Source organism: Aquarana catesbeiana, linkage group LG01 (assembly GCF_042186555.1).
Source record: "Aquarana catesbeiana isolate 2022-GZ linkage group LG01, ASM4218655v1, whole genome shotgun sequence".
NCBI lineage: Eukaryota > Metazoa > Chordata > Amphibia > Anura > Ranidae > Aquarana > Aquarana catesbeiana.
In genome coordinates this window covers 173,721,657-173,743,548 of record NC_133324.1, presented here as the reverse complement: position 1 = coordinate 173,743,548, position 21,892 = coordinate 173,721,657, and the positions used below count along the sequence as shown (strand labels likewise).

At 39.6% G+C, this 21,892-nt stretch overlaps 1 protein-coding gene across 1 annotated transcript in view; it reads left to right on the top strand.

Moving 5' to 3' along the window:
• ST8SIA4 (ST8 alpha-N-acetyl-neuraminide alpha-2,8-sialyltransferase 4) overlaps nt 1-21,892 on the top strand; it is a 228,111-nt gene that overhangs the window by 145,639 nt on the left and 60,580 nt on the right. Inside the window, exon 4 of the mRNA XM_073624567.1 lies at nt 3,993-4,286. Within this exon, the coding sequence (XP_073480668.1) occupies nt 3,993-4,286 (294 nt within the window). The remainder of the gene's footprint in view (nt 1-3,992; nt 4,287-21,892) is intronic.

The following is a 21,892-nucleotide window of genomic DNA, read 5'->3' as shown; positions in this document are numbered from 1 at the left end:
AAAATCTGAACCCCCCCCCCCCACCCCCGGTTTGCTCTATCCTCTATAGTTCTATTTTAAGAGCTAGAAGAAACTGAGACAGCCTCAGTTCTGCTAGATGATTGGAACAACCTACCTTTCAAATTTCTAAAAAAAAACAAAAAAAATGCACCTAGGAGAATTGATGGTGTTTTAAAAGCAAAGGGTTAAACTGACAAATATTGATTTAATTTGGGATCTTTATGTATATTCACTTAGTAGGTTATTACTTTATAAATTAATACTATTAATTGCCTTTCAGATAGCACCTTCTTTTTACAGCATTTTTTCACAAGTGCTTAGAACTTTTGCACAGTGGCTTTTTGCACAGTCGTGTGTGTATACAGTATATATATATATATATATATATATATATATATATTGTATCTTTGCATGTTCTGTGCATTTTAATTAGTGATAAGGATTTGCATTTGGTAACACATTGTAAATTATCAATTAACTGCAGTACTTAAACTGCATGATTCAATCTGTTTTAACTGCCTTTTTATGCTTCATTTCCTGCACTCAAATTTTATTACTCAATTAAGTTAAAAGTTACAAAATGGCATAAGTTGGAAAAATTGTGATGACTAAAAGTCAAATGAGTAGATTACCTACTGTAATACTTACCCTTATCAAGTGAATAGAAATGGTCGACAGAACATATGTCAGAAGAACTGTATTTGCATATTTGAAATACTAATGAGAGGAGTGAATACTTATATTACTAGTCATCAGGGTGCTATTGTAAGTTTGCAGGGAAAAAACCTAATAGCTCTGCTTAAGTATATACATTTCTGGCCAAAAAGTAAAAAAGCACTGTATTTTGTGAATGTTACAGTAGAGTTGGCATACATTGATGGATATACTGTATGCCTTCTAGGTTACAATCAACCCAATTCATGTAATCATCTACATAGGTTAAAGTAAACCTGTATGTTGTCCACATAGAACAAGGCAACAGGGCCACTTTAGCTTAGACCTCCCCAGATCTATATTCTTACTTTTTAGCTCTCCACTGCTCTGTCAGCTGCTCCCAGCAAAGGAAAGCCCTATGTGAGACAGTTTTCATAGCTTGCACAGGAATATGGACTCCCTTTGTGCCAACGTTAAAGTGATATTAAAGCCTTTTTTTTTTTTAAATAACATTTATGTCATACTCACCTGCTCTGTGCACTTTTGCACAGAGCAGCCCCAATCCTCCTCTTCTCATCTCCCCCAATGGCGCTCCTGGCCCCTCCCTCCTGCTGAATGCCCCCAGAGCAAGCAGTTTGCAATGGGGGCACCTAAGCTGCGGCTGTCTGCCCATTCACACACAGAGCTGCAGCTCAGCCCACCTCCGCTCTCTCTTGATTGGCTCAGTGGCTGTGATTGACAGCAGCATTGGCCAATGGCTCCCGCTGCTGTCTCAGTCAATGAGAAGGCTCTCCTGCACATCGCTTGATCGAGATGGTGTCATTTCAGGGAGCACTATAAATCTTGGCAATTATTCCATTCTGCACACACCATTGGATGTACTGGCAGAGATTCTGAGTTCCATTGGAAGTACTGGCAGGGATACTTGAAGTCCTGGCAGGGATTCTGCAAGCAGTATTGAAAATGCAAGCATAGATTCTGCTCATGCCAAAGGAAGTACTGGCAGGGATACTGGAAGTCCTGACAGTGATTCTGTGAGCAGCATTGGAAGTACAGTCAGGGATTCTGGAACTCTCCGCAGAAATCCTTGTGAAATTGGAGGTCCCAGAAATCCTGGTAATGCATAGATGGTTAGTGAGATACGCTCCTAACACATGCAGTATATTTCCATTAGTACCTGGCTAAGGGCAAAAAAAATTAAACTAAATCTTGGAGAGGGGCAGGGAATTACAGCAAACCTGTTGCTTTGCATTAAATAGGCAAAGCACAGATTTTCTCTAAGGAAGACCAAAGCAAAACATGCAATTTATAAGTGTAATATGTAATAAGTCCTAAGACTATCTGCCTACCCATGTCTGCATTTTTGTAGGTATTGAAGCTCATAATTCTTATAGATGTCCACTTCCTGTAACTCTGAAAATGTACAGCACATCGGTTTCTGTATGTGTTCAGGGCAACAATATACCCTAGTCTCTGATGCACACTGAAGGAGCAGCAGCACTCTGATAAGTCATCTTTCCATTCCCTTTGTTCTCTGTCAATACATGTGCATTGTAGCACTGCCTGACTGGCACCCTTCCACTTCCAGTGCTACTGTACTGGGGACTTATACTAAATGCATTATTATTTTCTTTTACAAAGTGTATAATTGTATTAGTATTTGTTATTTTAATAGCTAACCTACATGTAGCTTAATGCTTAACTCAAGGTGAATATAAAAGACACAAATTAATGCAGCTCTGTATTAATTAAAAACATAATTGAATGTGTTTTTTATATTAAGCAGGACAGGTACCTGAATTGGAGGAAAAGAGTCAGTCTACTAGTGCAGTGTGGTTTAAGTTGGAGTCTATACACTGCAATGTTTATGCTGCCCAGCTCCCAGGGATGATGCCGGGCGCTGCAATTGAGGGACAGCGTGCAAGTTACTTGCACCTGACATGACCTCTAAACTCTATGTATTACTTAATCTTGAGCCCTGAACTCTGTGCATTACCTAATTCTGACCCCTGAACTCTGTGCATTACCTAATCCGAACTCCTGATCCCTCTTTGTTATTTACTCCTGACCCCTGAACCCTCTTTGCTACTTACTCCTGACCCCTGAACTCTGCATTACTTAATCCTGAGCTCTGAACTCTGTACATTACCTTATCCTGACTCTTGAACCCTCTTTATTAATTACTCCTGACCCTTGAACCCTCTTGATTACTTACTCCTGGCCCCTGAATTTGCTGTATTATTAAATCCTGACCCCTGAAGTCTGTGCTTTACTTAAAGTGTAACTTCACCTAAAAAGGGAAGTTCTGCTTTATGTCCTCAACCGTCCCCCCCCCCTTTACTCTTTTGGGTTTTTTTTGCTGACTCCTAAACTCTCTGCATTGCTTAATCCTGACCCATGAACTACCCTGTTTCCCCGAAAATAAGACCTAGCCTGATTGTCGGTGATGGCTGCAATATAAGCCCTACCCCCCAAATAAGCCCTACCCTGTTTCCCTGAAAATAAGCCCTACCCTGAAAATAAGACCTACAAGGACTTTAACTAGGGCTTATTTGGGGGGTAGGGCTTATATTGCAGCCATCACCAACAATCACGCTAGGTCTTATTTTCGGGGAAACAGGGTATGTGCCTTACCTGATCCAAACCTCTCAATCCTCTTTATTAATTACTCCTGACCCCTAAACCCTCTTTATTACTTATTCCTGACCCCTGAACTCTCTGCATTACTTAATCCTGACCTATGAACTCTGTACATTACTTTATCCTGACCCCTAAACCCTCTTTATTAATAACTCCTGATCCCTGAACCCTCCTAATTACTTACTTCTGCCCCTTGAATTTTCTGCATTGCCTAATCTTAAACCCTGAAGTTTGTTACTTATAAAGGGAAGTTCTGCTTTATGTATTCATACCAGGATATGCTAAAAATATATTCTGTAACACATTGTGACTTTCTGGTCTCCATACTAAAGGATTGGGTATCTGTTGACTCTTTGTAGACAGATGGTGCTTTTTTAACATCCCTTCCCCTAGTTTTCATTATTGTTGTATTTTAATGTATATCCAATACAATTTGTATTTTTTTTTAATATTTACTGCCTCATGCTGTGCCTATAAAACCCTACAAAGGCTGAGTTGGCCTCTCTTCCTTTTTGTCATAGTTTGGATGTTGGCAAGGTGAGAGTAAGGTGAGGGTTCTCCGTCCCAAGCTCCATTATATTGTATTTCATCTGTGTATTTAGCAGCTTGCCTGGAGTTTAGCTTTTTATGTTTTAGGTTGGACCTTTCTTAAATAATGGCACAGAACCACTCTAAACATATTTATTTTGATATCTTAGGTGCAACTTAGCTCCTGTGGTTGAATTTGCATCTGACGTTGGAACCAAATCAGATTTTATTACCATGAACCCCTCGGTGGTACAAAGAGCGTTTGGAGGCTTTCGTAATGAGACTGACCGGCATAAGTTTGTACATAGACTCTCCATGCTTAATGACAGTGTCCTGTGGATTCCAGCCTTCATGGTCAAAGGTGGAGAGAAACATGTTGAGTGGGTTAATGCACTAATCCTTAAAAACAAACTCAGAGTACGAACTGCCTACCCATCATTGAGACTCATTCATGCTGTCAGAGGGTAAGTAGCTGAAAATGATTACTTTGTCCTGGCAACAATTGATTTCTCAAGTAAAATTTTTATCTAAAAGAATGATTTATGTGAAAGCTTAAAAAGGAATATATAATTTGACTGGCACTGTGTGTTCATTTTATAGAATAACTTCTTATTTCAGTACAATATTAAGCAGTGATCTATAGTGAACGTATGAACTTATGGTTAAAGTGAGCATTATAGAGCGCTTTAGTGTTTAACCTTTTGTTACATTCTTTCATTTGTGAAGAAGGATGACCATAATGTGGAAGTTTTAAATATATATTGTATATTTGAACTAAAGTGAAATTGTTATTCCCTGTGGTTAGCTCTGTATGCGATGCTGAACAGCTGTTCATTATGTCTTAGTGAAGCATGCAAAGCTTAAAAAGTAAGGAGTAACAGGCTAAGTACAGAATGCATTGTAATCTGTATATACATTCACATGTCGTCACCAATTCATGTGTTTTCTTTTTCACATTTTAAACCATTATTTTATTTTCCTCTATTAGTAGTGCTATTTTCTGTTTTGTCTGACAAATTACCTATGGTTAACATATTTAATGAAGGACGTTTGTTTTTAAGGCCTCATTCATATTGGCAAATGACCCTGTTCTCTGTGCAGGGCAGCTGGCAAATGCATGTGCATCCACCCTGGAGCTGTGTGCAGGCAGTCCATAGAAGTGGATGCACACCCTGCGGCTGCACGGACACAATCGCATGTCGAAGTGCCTTGACATGTGAGTGTGCCCGTGCCAGCGCTGTGTGTGCTTCCACTAATATGGGCTACCTGCATGCAGCTTAGAGGTGGATGCAGATGGTTCTGCCAGCGGCTATGCACAGAGGATGGGATTAATTGCACATCTGAATGAGACCTAAAGCTGGCCATACATGGATCGAATTTCGGCCAGTTCAGGAGAGGCCGGCCAAATTTTGTTCCATATATGGGCAGAGAGGTTGTACAGAAGTTGATCGCCCTGATTTTCCCCACTTAATCAGTGCTGCAAGCAATAGCCTGATGCACTGATCGTTGTTTTTTTCCTTTCAATCCACGTTTTCAAAGAAAAAAACTGACTTGATTCCCCCATCCACATTAAGTGTATGAATCCTCCCTGCTGAGCATTTGTATTCTGACAGCGGGGAGGATTCACACACTCAATGTGGATGGGGGAATCGATCCTGTCTTTTTCTTTGAACACGCCAGTTGAACGAAAAAAAAAAAAAAAACAGACTCATGTATGGGCTGCTTAAAGAGAAACTGCAGTCTGCTCACATAATTTGTAATAAAAGCATCTTTGCCATTCTGAAGCTTCCCTCCAACCCCTTTCCATATTTTATATATACTGTGATTCTGTACTTGACAAATATGCTGCAGAAATCTCCCTCCACTGAGTCTGGCTGCAATCATTTTAACTGTGGGCAGCTGAAGCTGCTGCCTGTTCACTTCCTGGATTTACACAAACACACACCTCCAGCTCTGCAGCCCTCATTGGCCCTCTTATGACTCATCCTCCCTCCCTTCCTGGCAAACTCTCATGAGAGAGAGAGAGAGAGCTGTGTATGATGTCATAAGCCTAAACTAATGACCAGCCAAGAAACAGGAAGTGGGCTGTATAAGGTATTTACTGCAGAAAAACAATGTTTTACTACCCAAATTAAAAACAACAAGGGCAGAAGATTTAATAGATGGAAAGATGAAAAAATGACTGAAGGCCTGCTTTAAGAGGCATGATTTGCATTGTTTAGGTGTTTGAGTTTAACATTACAGCTATGTTGTGAAAATTGTAGCATAAGTCATAGGATTTGCATAGGTAGCTGATCAGTGAATCAATCAGTTTATCAAAGAAATTTTGATACAATATTTTTCTGGTTTGGCAAACCTTAACCCTAAAGTGGATGTACACCCTCACATGAAGTGAACAGCCTCAGATGATACGCAGAGATGGAACAGGTTTCCCTACATAAGTTTTACATGTATATCTGCTGTCTTCAGCTTTCTATAGTCTTTAGAAAGTACACATCCTGTTAGAGATTTTCTCTTCCTGTTCAGCACTGGAAGTAGATTCTGCGCATACAGCTAAGACAGCTAATTGGAGGAAAGGCGCACCCCTCCCCCCCTTGCAGAGCTGTGCTGTGACAAGTCAAGTTGTCTGCTAATCTATTTATAGCATCCTCCCACGACACATATTTCAGCCTGGTTTTATCTTGGTTGACAGAGAACTTGTCAGAAGTTATGCTGATAACAGAGCAATGAAACAGCAGAAAGACATGGGACTTGCTTTGGAGAGAGATAAGAAAACACTGCAGATATATGTGCTTAGGTCAAATTTCATAAATCAGGTTCACATCCACTTTAAGTTAGAATAGTAAAGCGGTAATAAACCAAAAACCAAAAAAGTTATATATTGCAGCTTACCAGTCATTAGATGTGGCTGCATTTGTTTTCTTTTCACCTGGTGATCTGGCCAGTAACACACCTCCTGTATTGGAGTACCCCCACTCAGGATAAAGGAGCAACAGATACACTTTAGGACAGTAGCATTTTCACTCTGGGGGGAGGGGAGTGTTAGATGTACCAGCAGATTTAGATACAGCTATTATTTTATAAGCAGTTAAAGCAAACGTTTTTTTTTGTTTTGGGATAAAGGTTTTACATAAATAAATGAAATCTGATCATTGTAAGCACTCTTGTCAGTGGTAAATGGTTTGTCTCATCTCTGCAACTGATAAATTCTGCTGGACAGCATGTTCTTTTGAAAAACAACATCACCAGATGAGAATAGAAGAAAGCCATCACAAAAGAAAGTGAATGCAGCCATCACATCTAAGAACTGGTAAAAGGGGGCTGCAAAATAATAAATGTTTGCTTTTGGGTTTAGTGGTGCTTTAACCACTTAAAGACCACCCACCACACATAAACTGTACGTCGTTTCGTGTAATAGATACAGGGTGCACGTGATCGCTCCTCACAGGGGCCAAAAGGGGATCTGCCTATGTAAACAAGCTGGATCCCCGTTCTGACGGGGGAGGAGAGAGAGATCAGCTGTTCCTAGTGATCAGGAACAGTGATCTCTCTATACTCCCAGTCAGGTGATCAAATACCACTCTATTTGTGGTGAAAAAAAGCACCTCAATTTTATTTGGGTACAGCGTCGCATGTCTGCTCAATTGTCGGTTAAACTAACGCAGTGCCGTATCGCAAAAAATGGCCTGGTCATTATGGGGGTAAATCCTTCCAGGGCTGAAGTGGTTAAAGGAACAATCTGACACTGTCACTTTGATAGAAGAGGCTTAATGCATGCACTGTAAGAAGTATCAAAAAAGAACTGTGACATTTTCAAAAGGATTTTAGTACATTTGTTGATTTCTGCTTATAAAGAAAAATTTCACATTATGCAAGTTTCGTTTTTCCACCCAACTGAAGGATATTAAAACAGAATACAGCAGCCTGAGACAATCGGAAATGTTATCCTTTTATCATCAAATTATCTAAAAAATGTACTTAACTGAATGTCTGTTATTTGTCATGCATATGATATAAAAGCTACGGAAAGCATTATCTGAACTTTTACCACACACTTTAAATAACTGAAAGCTGAACTCAAGACAGTACATAAAATACACTATTGAAACGCATATATGTGAACGTTTTTACCTTCCAAAAGATTTGTACTGTATTTAGAGTCTATGCAACCCTGCTAGAAAGGAAAGGCAGGTCTAAGATCTTGCTTTTTGTCTGCCTTATTTAAGAAATACAGACTGGTCCTTTACCCACCTAACCTGCTGAATGACATTGATGGAGCAGCAGCCCACCCTTGGGGTCATTGCTGTCCTCTCCATGCTTGGTACCAGGTCTAGACAGCATTGAGCAAAGAAATAGTGCCCTGATTGGCTCAGAGTGTGCACCCTTCAGTATGAGTACTGCTGAGCAAGAGATTATAGAAAACTAAAGACGTATTCAGGTGCTTACACTATTTGTATTTAACCACGTGAGTCCCAAGTCCCTTTTTCAATGCCATTGGCAGATCCTGGTGGGTGGTAATGCGGGAAATGATGGATTTCAGTTACTGGTGCAGTATTAAACCCAGGTACTGAATTAATCATATCGTTGGCTTGCAATCCTGATGCAGAATGTTCAGTCAGAATATTGTGTTTCAACACAGTACCACACAATGCTTTTGCATTGTATCATATTTTCCCTCTATGATGTCATCAGAACTTTCTGTGCAATCCAGCAACCATCTTTAAATACGGCAGAACTGATCCAGCACTGTCATGCTTACCCGGCAGCAGACCACTGAGCATTAGTTTACTATTTTATGTGATCTAGTGCTGCAGATGACTATGAAGGGCTGCAAAAGGTCTCCCCCATCCGGATCATGATCTCAGGTATAGAAGTTTTACAAAATATAAATAATCATCAATTAAAATTATAAATAAATATATTTATTTATTTATCCCATATGCATTCCAGTGAACTGTGGAAAGGTAAAAAAAGATCTACAGAATTTAAAAGCAAACTTCATAATATAAAAATGTAATTTATGGATTTATTGATAAAATAAATGTCCAAACCAGGTAACTCTCCATACACTCTCACTAGAGATAAATAACAGGAGTGCAATTAGTGTTCTCATACGTTGGCAAGTTTAAAAATTACAAGATTGTCAGCACAGCTGGAATATAATGCCAAAACCTTCATTATAATTCATTATTGTAATTGTAATTATATTTAAAAACCGTGAAAGGTGCAAAAACACACACCTTCGGAATGGTCCATTTCAACCACTTGGGTCTTTATCAAATCCATTGTGAACATGAAAAGGAACAAGATAAATGTCTCATTAATTTACACATCACTTGTTTGATACCACCTCCTGGCATTTGAATCAACCAATTAAAAATATGCAAACATAATTACTATTCATACAGCCAGGCGGTGGGGAACCAGTGTATTCCTAATTAACCCCTGAGCAGGACATAGGAAGCAAATTAAATAAAATCTAAAAACACATATTATCTCACTGAAGAATTACAATCAAATGATGATAAATACAGCAGTTAAAGTAAGTATTGAACTCGTCACCATTTTTCTAGGTAAATATATTTCTAAGGCTCGGTTCACATTGGTGCGATGCGAGAACCCTACAAATCCACTGCGTTGCACCCGACTCGCAGGCAGTTCACACTGCTATATGCGAACTGCTTGGATTGTCAATAGAAAGTTAATGACACCCCAAATCAGTTTGCATATCACAGTGCGAACTGTCAATTCAGGCAGGAATCGGATCACACTCATGCGATCCGGTTCTGGTGTGGACCAAAAAAATGGTTTGGTTGAATGCAATGCAAATTTAGCTATACAATCTGTATGGCTGAGTTTGCATCGCACAGACATTGCAAGTGATTTGCACTGCAGTGCGGTGCGAATCACATCCGATGTCGGACAGTGCGCCAGTGTGAACCGACATGAAATTTTTACCACATGTCGGTAACAACCCATGCAATCCATACATACAAAGAAACCAAAACAAATATGTTCAGAAAATAAGTTATGTGTAATGAAATGTAATGACACAGGGAAAAAGTATTGAACATATGAATAAAGGGAGGTGCAAAAAGGCATGCAAATCCAAGACACCAGCTGAAATCAATCAGTAATTAGAAAGCAATCCTGCCCCTTGTCAGTGCAAATTAATATCAGCTGGTTCAGTCTCAACTGATGGCCTATAAAAAGGTGTCTCATTACCAAGGTATCACACAAGAAACATCTCATGATAGATGAAAGCAAAGGGCTCTCTCAAGACCTTTGGGATTAATTGCACATCTGAATGAGACCTAAAGCTGGCCATACATGGATCGAATTTCGGTCAGTTCAGCAGAGGCCGGCCAAATTTTGTTCCATATATGGGCAGAGAGGTTGTACAGAAGTTGATCGCCCTGATTTTCCCCACTTAATCAGTGCTGCAAGCAATAGCCTGATGCACTGATCATTGTTTTTTTCCTTTCAATCCACGTTTTCAAAGAAAAAAACTGACTTGATTCCCCCATCCACATTAAGTGTATGAATCCTCCCTGCTGAGCATTTGTATTCTGACAGCGGGGAGGATTTACACACTCAATGTGGATGGGGGAATCGATCCTGTCTTTTTCTTTGAACACGCCAGTTGAACGAAAAAAAAAAAACAGACTCATGTATGGGCTGCTTAAAGAGAAACTGCAGTCTGCTCACATAATTTGTAATAAAAGCATCTTTGCCATTCTGAAGCTTCCCTCCAACCCCTTTCCATATTTTATATATACTGTGATTCTGTACTTGACAAATATGCTGCAGAAATCTCCCTCCACTGAGTCTGGCTGCAATCATTTTAACTGTGGGCAGCTGAAGCTGCTGCCTGTTCACTTCCTGGATTTACACAGACACACACCTCCAGCTCTGCAGCCCTCATTGGCCCTCTTATGACTCATCCCTCCTCCCTTCCTGGCAAACTCTCCTGAGAGAGAGAGAGAGAGAGAGAGCTGTGTATGATGTCATAAGCCTAAACTAATGACCAGACAAGAAACAGGAAGTGGGCTGTATAAGGTATTTACTGCAGAAAAAACAATGTTTTACTACCCAAATTAAAAACAACAAGGGCAGAAGATTTAATAGATGGAAAGATGAAAAAATGACTGAAGGCCTGCTTTAAGAGGCATGATTTGCATTGTTTAGGTGTTTGAGTTTAACATTACAGCTATGTTGTGAAAATTGTAGCATAAGTCATAGGATTTGCATAGGTAGCTGATCAGTGAATCAATCAGTTTATCAAAGAAATTTTGATACAATATTTTTCTGGTTTGGCAAACCTTAACCCTAAAGTGGATGTACACCCTCACATGAAGTGAACAGCCTCAGATGATACGCAGAGATGGAACAGGTTTCCCTACATAAGTTTTACATGTATATCTGCTGTCTTCAGCTTTCTATAGTCTTTAGAAAGTACACATCCTGTTAGAGATTTTCTCTTCCTGTTCAGCACTGGGAGTAGATTCTGGGCATACAGCCAAGACAGCTAATTGGAGGAAAGGCGCACCCCCCCCCCCCCCTTGCAGAGCTGTGCTGTGACAAGTCAAGTTGTCTGCTAATCTATTTATAGCATCCTCCCACGACACATATTTCAGCCTGGTTTTATCTTGGTTGATGGAGAACTTGTCAGAAGTTATGCTGATAACAGAGCAATGAAACAGCAGAAAGACATGGGACTTGCTTTGGAGAGAGATAAGAAAACACTGCAGATATATGTGCTTAGGTCAAATTTCATAAATCAGGTTCACATCCACTTTAAGTTAGAATAGTAAAGCGGTAATAAACCAAAAACCAAAAAAGTTATATATTGCAGCTTACCAGTCATTAGATGTGGCTGCATTTGTTTTCTTTTCACCTGGTGATCTGGCCAGTAACACACCTCCTGTATTGGAGTACCCCCACTCAGGATAAAGGAGCAACAGATACACCTTAGGACAGTAGCATTTTCACTCTGGGGGGAGGGGAGTGTTAGATGTACCAGCAGATTTAGATACAGCTATTATTTTATAAGCAGTTAAAGCAAACGTTTTTTTTTGTTTTGGGATAAAGGTTTTACATAAATAAATGAAATCTGATCATTGTAAGCACTCTTGTCAGTGGTAAATGGTTTGTCTCATCTCTGCAACTGATAAATTCTGCTGGACAGCATGTTCTTTTGAAAAACAACATCACCAGATGAGAATAGAAGAAAGCCATCACAAAAGAAAGTGAATGCAGCCATCACATCTAAGAACTGGTAATAAGAGCTGCAATATAATAAATGTTTGCTTTTGGGTTTAGCGGTGCTTTAACCACTTAAAGACCACCCACCACACATAAACTGCTGCAGGGCGGCTCTATTGCGCGAATCAACGTACCTGTACGTTGTTTCGTGTAATAGATACAGGGTGCACGCGATTGCTCCTTACAGGGGCCGAAAGGGTATCTTCCTATGTAAACAAGCTGGATCCCCGTTCTGACGGGGGAGGAGAGAGAGATCAGCTGTTCCTAGTGATCAGGAACAGTGATCTCTCTCTACTCCCAGTCAGTCCGTCCCCCTGACAGTTAGTAAGCACCTCCCTAGGGAACACTTAACCCTTTAACCACCCCTAGTGTTAACCCCTTCCCTGCCAGCGCATTTTTATAGGACTGATCACTGTATTGGTGTCACTAATCACCAAAAGGTATCACTAATGCTGCGTACACACGACCGGACTTTACAGCATACTTTGCCTGGCGGACTTTTCGACGGACTTTACGGCGGACTTTCCGAATGACCGGACTTGCCTACACACGATCAACCAAAGTCCGACGGATTCATACGTGATGACGTACGACCGGACTAAAACAAGGAAGTTCATAGCTAGTAGCCAATAGCTGCCCTAGCCTTGGTTTTTGTCCGTCGGACTAGCATACAGACGAGCGGACTTTTCAACCGGACTCTAGTCTGCCGGATAGATTTGAAACATGTTTCAAATCTAAGTCCGTCAAACTTTTGATAAAACAAAGTCCGCTGGAGCCCACACACGATCTAATTGTCTGACGAAATCCGGTACGCCGGACCAAGTATGCCGTAAAGTCCGATCGTGTGTCCGCTGCAATGTCATATTCCCGCTAAAAAACGATAATCTCCGCCATTACTAGTAAAAACAATAAAAAAAAATTAAAAGACCCTATATCTTTCCCCTAATTTGTAGATGCTATAACTACTGCGCAAACCAATCAATATACGCTTATTGGGATTTATTTTACCAAAATGTAGAAGAATACATATTGTCCTAAACTGATGAAAAAATTATTATTTTTTAATTTTTTTATTGGCTATGTATTATAGCAAGAAGTTTTTTTGTTTTTTTTTCAAAATTGGCGCTCTTTTCTTATTTATAGCCCAAAAAATAAAAACCGCAGAGGTGATCAAATACCACCAAAAGAAAGCTCTATTTGTGGTGAAAAAAAGCACCTCAATTTTATTTGGGTACAGCGTCGCATGTCTGCTCAATTGTCGGTTAAACTAACGCAGTGCCGTATCGCAAAAAATGGCCTGGTCATTATGGGGGTAAATCCTTCCAGGGCTGAAGTGGTTAAAGGAACAATCTGACACTGTCACTTTGATAGAAGAGGCTTAATGCATGCACTGTAAGAAGTATCAAAAAAGAACTGTGACATTTTCAAAAGGATTTTAGTACATCTGTTGATTTCTGCTTATAAAGAAAAATTTCACATTATGTAAGTTTCGTTTTTCCACCCAACTGAAGGATATTAAAACAGAATACAGCAGCCTGAGACAATCGGAAATGTTATCCTTTTATCATCAAATTATCTAAAAAATGTACTTAACTGAATGTCTGTTATTTGTCATGCATATGATATAAAAGCTACGGAAAGCATTATCTGAACTTTTACCACACACTTTAAATAACTGAAAGCTGAACTCAAGACAGTACATAAAATACACTATTGAAACGCATATATGTGAACGTTTTTACCTTCCAAAAGATTTGTACTGTATTTAGAGTCTATGCAACCCTGCTAGAAAGGAAAGGCAGGTCTAAGATCTTGCTTTTTGTCTGCCTTATTTAAGAAATACAGACTGGTCCTTTACCCACCTAACCTGCTGAATGACATTGATGGAGCAGCAGCCCACCCTTGGGGTCATTGCTGTCCTCTCCATGCTTGGTACCAGGTCTAGACAGCATTGAGCAAAGAAATAGTGCCCTGATTGGCTCAGAGTGTGCACCCTTCAGTATGAGTACTGCTGAGCAAGAGATTATAGAAAACTAAAGACGTATTCAGGTGCTTACACTATTTGTATTTAACCACGTGAGTCCCAAGTCCCTTTTTCAATGCCATTGGCAGATCCTGGTGGGTGGTAATGCGGGAAATGATGGATTTCAGTTACTGATGCAGTATTAAACCCAGGTACTGAATTAATCATATCGTTGGCTTGCAATCCTGATGCAGAATGTTCAGTCAGAATATTGTGTTTCAACACAGTACCACACAATGCTTTTGCATTGTATCATATTTTCCCTCTATGATGTCATCAGAACTTTCTGTGCAATCCAGCAACCATCTTTAAATACGGCAGAACTGATCCAGCACTGTCATGCTTACCCGGCAGCAGACCACTGAGCATTAGTTTACTATTTTATGTGATCTAGTGCTGCAGATGACTATGAAGGGCTGCAAAAGGTCTCCCCCATCCGGATCATGATCTCAGGTATAGAAGTTTTACAAAATATAAATAATCATCAATTAAAATTATAAATAAATATATTTATTTATTTATCCCATATGCATTCCAGTGAACTGTGGAAAGGTAAAAAAAGATCTACAGAATTTAAAAGCAAACTTCATAATATAAAAATGTAATTTATGAATTTATTGATAAAATAAATGTCCAAACCAGGTAACTCTCCATACACTCTCACTAGAGATAAATAACAGGAGTGCAATTAGTGTTCTCATACGTTGGCAAGTTTAAAAATTACAAGATTGTCAGCACAGCTGGAATATAATGCCAAAACCTTCATTATAATTCATTATTGTAATTGTAATTATATTTAAAAACCGTGAAAGGTGCAAAAACACACACCTTCGGAATGGTCCATTTCAACCACTTGGGTCTTTATCAAATCCATTGTGAACAAGAAAAGGAACAAGATAAATGTCTCATTAATTTACACATCACTTGTTTGATACCACCTCCTGGCATTTGAATCAACCAATTAAAAATATGCAAACATAGTTACTATTCATACAGCCAGGCGGTGGGGAACCAGTGTATTCCTAATTAACCCCTGAGCAGGACATAGGAAGCAAATTAAATAAAATCTAAAAACACATATTATCTCACTGAAGAATTACAATCAAATGATGATAAATACAGCAGTTAAAGTAAGTATTGAACTCGTCACCATTTTTCTAGGTAAATATATTTCTAAGGCTCGGTTCACATTGGTGCGATGCGAGAACCCTGCGAATCCACTGCGTTGCACCCGACTTGCAGGCAGTTCACACTGCTATATTCAAACTGCTTGGAGTGTCAATAGAAAGTTAATGACACCCCAAATCAGTTTGCATATCACAGTGCGAACTGTCAATTCAGGCAGGAATCGGATCACACTCATGCGATCCGGTTCTGGTGTGGACCAAAAAAAATGGTTTGGTTGAATGCAAACCAAATTCAGCTATACAATCTGTATGTCTGAGTTTGCATCGCACAGACATTGCAAGTGATTTGCACTGCAGTGCGGTGCGAATCACATCCGATGTCAGACAGTGCGCCAGTGTGAACCGACATGAAATTTTTTCCACATGTCGGTAACAACCCATGCAATCCATACATACAAAGAAACCAAAACAAATATGTTCAGAAAATAAGTTATGTGTAATGAAATGTAATGACACAGGGAAAAAGTATTGAACATATGAATAAAGGGAGGTGCAAAAAGGCATGCAAATCCAAGACACCAGCTGAAATCAATCAGTAATTAGAAAGCAATCCTGCCCTTGTCAGTGCAAATTAATATCAGCTGGTTCAGTCTCAACTGATGGCCTATAAAAAGGTGTCTCCTTACCAAGTGTCACACAAGAAACATCTCATGATGGATAAAAGCAAAGAGCTCTCTCAAGACCTTTGCAAACTTATTGTTACAAAACATACTGATGGCATTGGTTACAAAAGAATTTCTAAACTTTTGAATCTTCCAGTGAGCACCGTTGGGGCCATAATTCAGAAGTGGAAAGAGCATAATTTCACCATAAACCAACCACGACCAGGTACTCCTTTTGTAAAGAATTATCAGAATAATTGTCCAAGAGCCAAGGACCACTTGTGGAAAGCTTTTCAGAAAGACCTGGAATTAGCGGGTACAATTGTTTCAAAGAAAACAATAAGTAATGCATTCAACCACCATGGCCTGTATGCATGCTCACCACGCAAGACTTAATTGCTGAAGAAAAAGCATGTTGAAGCTTGTTTAAAGTTTGCTGCACAACAGACAAGCCTGTGAAATACTGGGAGAATATAGTCTGGTCAGATGAGCCCAAAATTGAACTCTTTGCCATATTACACACCATGTTTGGATGTCAAATGGCGCTGCACATCACACCAAAAACACCTTACCAACAGTGAAGTTTGGAGGTGGGAACATCATGGCATGGGGCTGTTTTTTTAGCATACGGTACTGGCAAACTTCATATCCTTGAAGGTAGGATGAATGTAAAAATGTACCAAGACATTCTTGATAAAAATCTGCTGCCATCTACCAGAATGATGAAGATGGACATTTCAGTAAGACAATGATCCCAAACACAAAGCTAAGGAAACTCTCAATTGGTTTCAAAGAAAGAAAATAAAGCTGCTAGAATGGCCCAGCCAATCACTTGACTTGAATCCAATAGAAAATCTATGGAAAGAACTAAAGATCAGAGTTCATAGAAGAGGCCCACGGAACCTTCAAGATTTGAAGACTGTGTGGAAGAATGGGCCAAGATCACACCTGAGCAATGCATGCGATCGGTTTCTCCATACAGGAGGTGTCTTGAAGATGTCATTACCAACAAAGCATTTTGTACCAAGTATTAAATTAATTTCACTTTGCGTGTTCAGTACTTTTTCTCTGTGTCACTCCATTTTATTACACATAACTTACTTTCTGAACTTATTTGTTTTGGTTTCTTGTATGTATGGATTGCATGGGTTGTTACCAACATGTGGTGAAGATTTTATATCAATAGAAATATTGAAATATAGAAATATATTTAGCTAAAAAATTGGTGACGTGCTAAATACTTATTTTACCTGCTGTATATAAACTAGAAAGGATACAAACTATCCATTACCAGAAAAGGGAAAATTCCTGTAAGGAAGCACATTAGGGGCATGGCCTTGTTGGAGCCTGGGCTGAGGCTGTCATACACCTCACAGGGTTTTGCAGAGATGTGCGACTTTCAGGACTTTTTCATTTTATGCTTAGAGTTGGCACATGCTCTGTCCTTGTCTGCACTCCAAGCAGCTGCTACATAAGAGGACCCTGTTGAGCCTTGAGTGGCACCTGTCAATTTAGTTTAGATATTCATTAACAAAGTATAATCCTGCAGAGACAGCTTCCAGTGCAGTCTCCCATCCAGGTACTAACCAGGCCTGACTCTGCTTAGCTTTCGGTTTAGACAAGATCAGATGTTGTCAAGGTACTATGGCCATAGGGGCAGGCTCTCTCACAGGAAAATACTCAAAATGCGCAAATACATATCTAAAGAAACTCAGCTAAATCAGTAAAAAGGTTCATATTTTGTTTGAAATTTAGGCCTCATGGTAACCTTGTTTCCAAACTACGTACAATCCTTTAGGCTTATTGGACTAAAAGCTTGGCGTTGATTCCACTGCCTTTAGAATCATTAAAAAAAACTCTAGAACATAAGGATGTAAAGCTCTGGGACTGAAGTTGTTAAAATTGCATATATTTTTAGCATTAACACGACTGGACTTAATGTTTTTTGTTTTTGTTTTTTTGTCTGCAGAGAGTTCAGCTTTGGGATAGGCAGTTTATAGAAACAAGCTTACATATGCAATGAAGCATATGAAACAGATTGTATTGTTTCAGCAGACAAGTAACATATGTGCATTGATTCACATACAGTCTAACGAGGCAGATTGCCTAATGTTCCATTACTGTACATAAATTACGAAAGAATAGAGTAAATACACCTTTACTAATACTTAGATAAAGGTGTCATTTTATGTTCTTTAAAACGTACCTTCTGTAAAGTGTTATGTTATGCATTAGTGAATAGGTCCCATGTTTTATCATAATTAGAAAGAAAAAAAAAATATTGGGTCTTATTTATAGAGGTTGTGACATGGGGTGATAAGTGATGGGAAATCATTCTAACAGGGAGAATGAGAATAGAATGGACAATAAAGTGATGAATAGAGGGATACAAGGAGAATAGAATGATGAACGGATACAATTTATGGTAATGTTTTTATTGCAGTCTGTGCCTCTTGTGTCGGTGAAGGCTGCAGCCCCATTTCTTGTACAGGCTCCACAATAACATAAAGTCAGGGGAACTCTCTTCAATGGAGTCACAGACAGATAAAACAAAAACTTTTACAATACAAAAATTTCAGAGCAATACATACCAGCTTGTCAGTAAAAGAAATAATAGTACAATTTACATTAAGAACAGGTTTTGAGTTGCAAATATATGCAAATCTATGTGGAAGTTACACTTTCCTCATCAAGGCCCCTCTGTGAAGTGTGGTCCTTAAATCTAATTTTAGGCTCGGTTCACACTGGTTCACATGGGATCCAACTTGTGAGACCCCCAAGTTGCATGACAAATTCAATGTTTTCCTATAAGAGCCGTCTTAACTGATACTACACAAGTCAGTCTGACTTTAGAAAAGGTTCCTGCCCTACTTTGGTACAACTTGAGTGCGACTTTAGCTCTTGTACAGGCTCCTAAATAGCATTCAAGTCAGACTTTGCCGTCGTAACAGTGTGAACCGAGCCTAACAGACATCTAAGACATATACAGTATAGCAATAAATAAATTGAGGGCATGTATGCCTGGAGGCATCCCATTCCTCCTTTCCTTAAATGTACAGAGACACGCTTAAATCCCAGCACAGCTCAATGATAGCTGGAGGTCAACAAGTGAAAAAATGGCAGCCACTCTAATCAATTATTTACTAGCTTTTTAAGTAAGGTACACATGAACAAGCAATTTCACAGAACAATACAATGCTAAATTTTCCCAGCATACCTACCAGCTAGTCATTAAAAAAAAAAATTTACACCGTTTTAACAATTCATATTGAAAACTAAAAGTTTTATTTTAATAAATATGCAAATACACAGGGAAGCACACTGTTTCATCAAGGCTCCTAGTAGTGTAGTGGTCCCTATCTCTAATCTAAGGCAGGCTATTGATGTATTTTCTTTTGACAAGTAGGTTGAATGAAAAAAAATATGATTCAATTCGGTGCTGATGGGGGAATCTCTCCCATGGAGCTATTGTATTCTGACAGTGGGGAGAGCTCCCCTTAGTCAGAATGCAATAATCCTTGTTGCCGGCTATAGCCAGCGGTATTGATTGAGCAGGAAAAAAACCCCCGGCAGGCTGGTTAAACAGAAGTCAATCGAGAGAATAACTTCTGTCCAACCAGCCTGCCTATAGATGGATCCCTGCTGAACCGGCTGAATGTCGATCAATCTATGGCTGGCTTAACAGAGCTCCCATCTTAGGATCTATTTTTATATAGAAATGGATACACTGAGGAAAATTAATCAATTGTCAGACACTTTATCTCCTCCCCACTCCCCAAAAACATAAAAAAAGAGTGTTTTGAGCTGGACTGTAGAGAGTGGGCTTTAAAGCCAAAAAAAATGTGGATTTTAGATATAGTGGGGAAGGAGTATAACCTCTCCCTGGTGTTTACTCCTGTTTAAGAGTTTTTCCCCCACTTTCTGTCTTGCTGACAATGGAATTACCAGACAGGAAGTGAGGGAAAATCTCCAACAGGGACAAGGACAGAAATAAAAATCCAATGGGGCTTTAGCCTCACCCTAATCCGCTAAGAAAACGCATTTTTATTTCTATCTGTGTTGCTGTTGGAGAGTACCCCTCACATCCTGTCTGGGAAAACATTGTCAACTGTACTGTACAGTAAGTGAGGGGGATGATAGTATAAACCCAACACTTACATTTCCCCACCCTGTCCATACAGTTTAAAGATGAACTTATTCAGTTATTTTTTTTGTTTTGTTTTTTAAATAAAAGTCAGCAGTTACAAATACTGTATTGCTGTCTTTGAAGAAGCAGACTTTTCTAGACCATGGAGTTCAGTTTTGTCTTCCCAGAAGCTGATTCTGCACCAGGCTTCTACTCTGCCATCTTGAATATGGGAGCCGGCTGTGACTTCCTGAAATTTCACATCCAGCTCCCCACTGTGCATGCGTGAGGTTCAACAGTGCTATAACACTGGTCCCACAGCCTCCTAGGACACGTCATGTGTCCTAGGAGGCTGTGGGTGGGGGACCAAGCTAATGTAATCACCCATTCACTAAAAAAAAAAGTTTGAAAATTGCTTAGAGGCAGAGTGGGAAAGGGGATGTGTGGTACAAAGTTGTCTGTTCTCTTCCTGGTGTTCATTGTTCTCTTCCTCAGTGTTTTCCCTTTTATTTATAACCTACTTGTGTAGCATCTATTGAAATGCATAATTAATGTTACTGATTTCACATCCTTTTTGGAAGACTCATTTATAGAACTGAATTTAGTATTTGCTCCAGTGGATTCTTGGCCACTGCTCATCTGTGTCTCTGCCAGCTGTGCTCTCTGATACAATAACAATGTACAAGTTGTCAGGGGAGTACTTAACTTTACCAGCGAATCTAACTACAGCGATATTGAAAATACATGTACCATAAAGAGTTCTGTAATAGAGAACATTTTTAGTTAAGGTTAGTATTTATTTGACCTTCCTTCCTCAATAGAGAATAGAACAAGTCAAATTTTCTAAAGATTGAGAGTCTTTTCACACCTGTCCTTTTTGATGTATGAAGATGCATTTTAAGTAGAAATCATATTTTCTTCTATGTGGTTGCCTCACATCTATGGCTTGCAGTTAAGTGCAAAAGGTAAATGCAGACTATATGGGCTCATTCACACCTACATGCGTGCCTTACCTTTGTAAATTGACGGCACTATATAAGTACCTTAAATAATAATAATAATGTGCTGCCTGCATGTGGAACAGTGTGGATCCATCCTTAAGACTTAGGGCTCGTTTACACTTGCAGTTGGGGGGGAAGGTAGTTGAAAGAGACGGTTGAGCTGTTTTTCTTTACAATCACTTTAAGCTGTAAAGGATGACAGACGTGTGTGTACACATGCCACAGCAAAGATTTTACCACTTCTTGTTCGGTGGACTGTACTGCCACTGAATGTGACCCATTCAAGTGAACCACCCTACAGCCACCCTGCATTACATCCCATTGCAAGTGCGGTGGTGTGGAATTTACAGTTAAAAAAAGTGGTAAGGAGGCAACATATTTCCTCCTCACTGCCAGTCAAACACCTCTTAACCACTTTTGAACCACCGCACACCAATATACGTCCTAAATTTGACGTGGGATATCGTTGTTAGCTAGCCGCTGCCATAACCCTGGTATCCTTGTATTCGGCCGGCGGTACGGTTTCTGTTAAGAGTGGTCTCTCCGGCGGATTCGCCACGAGATCACTTTTATCGGTGGCGGGAGAGGGCCCCCCAGCGCTTACCGGATCCGTCAGCAGTGGCGGAGGCAATCGGATCTTCACCCTGGCTGGGCATGGAGACAAGTGAGGGGAAGATGGCCCCCACCCATTTCCATAACAATGCAGGGCTTAATTTTGTAAGTCTGTATAGGCTAATATTGTGTGGCATGCTTTGGTCCTCTGAGACCACATATTACTGTACATGACTAAATGTACTAATAGCACTCTATCTTAAAAATGAAGTTCAGCTGCTGTGCATATTTTGTCCAATTCACTAAGATTTTTT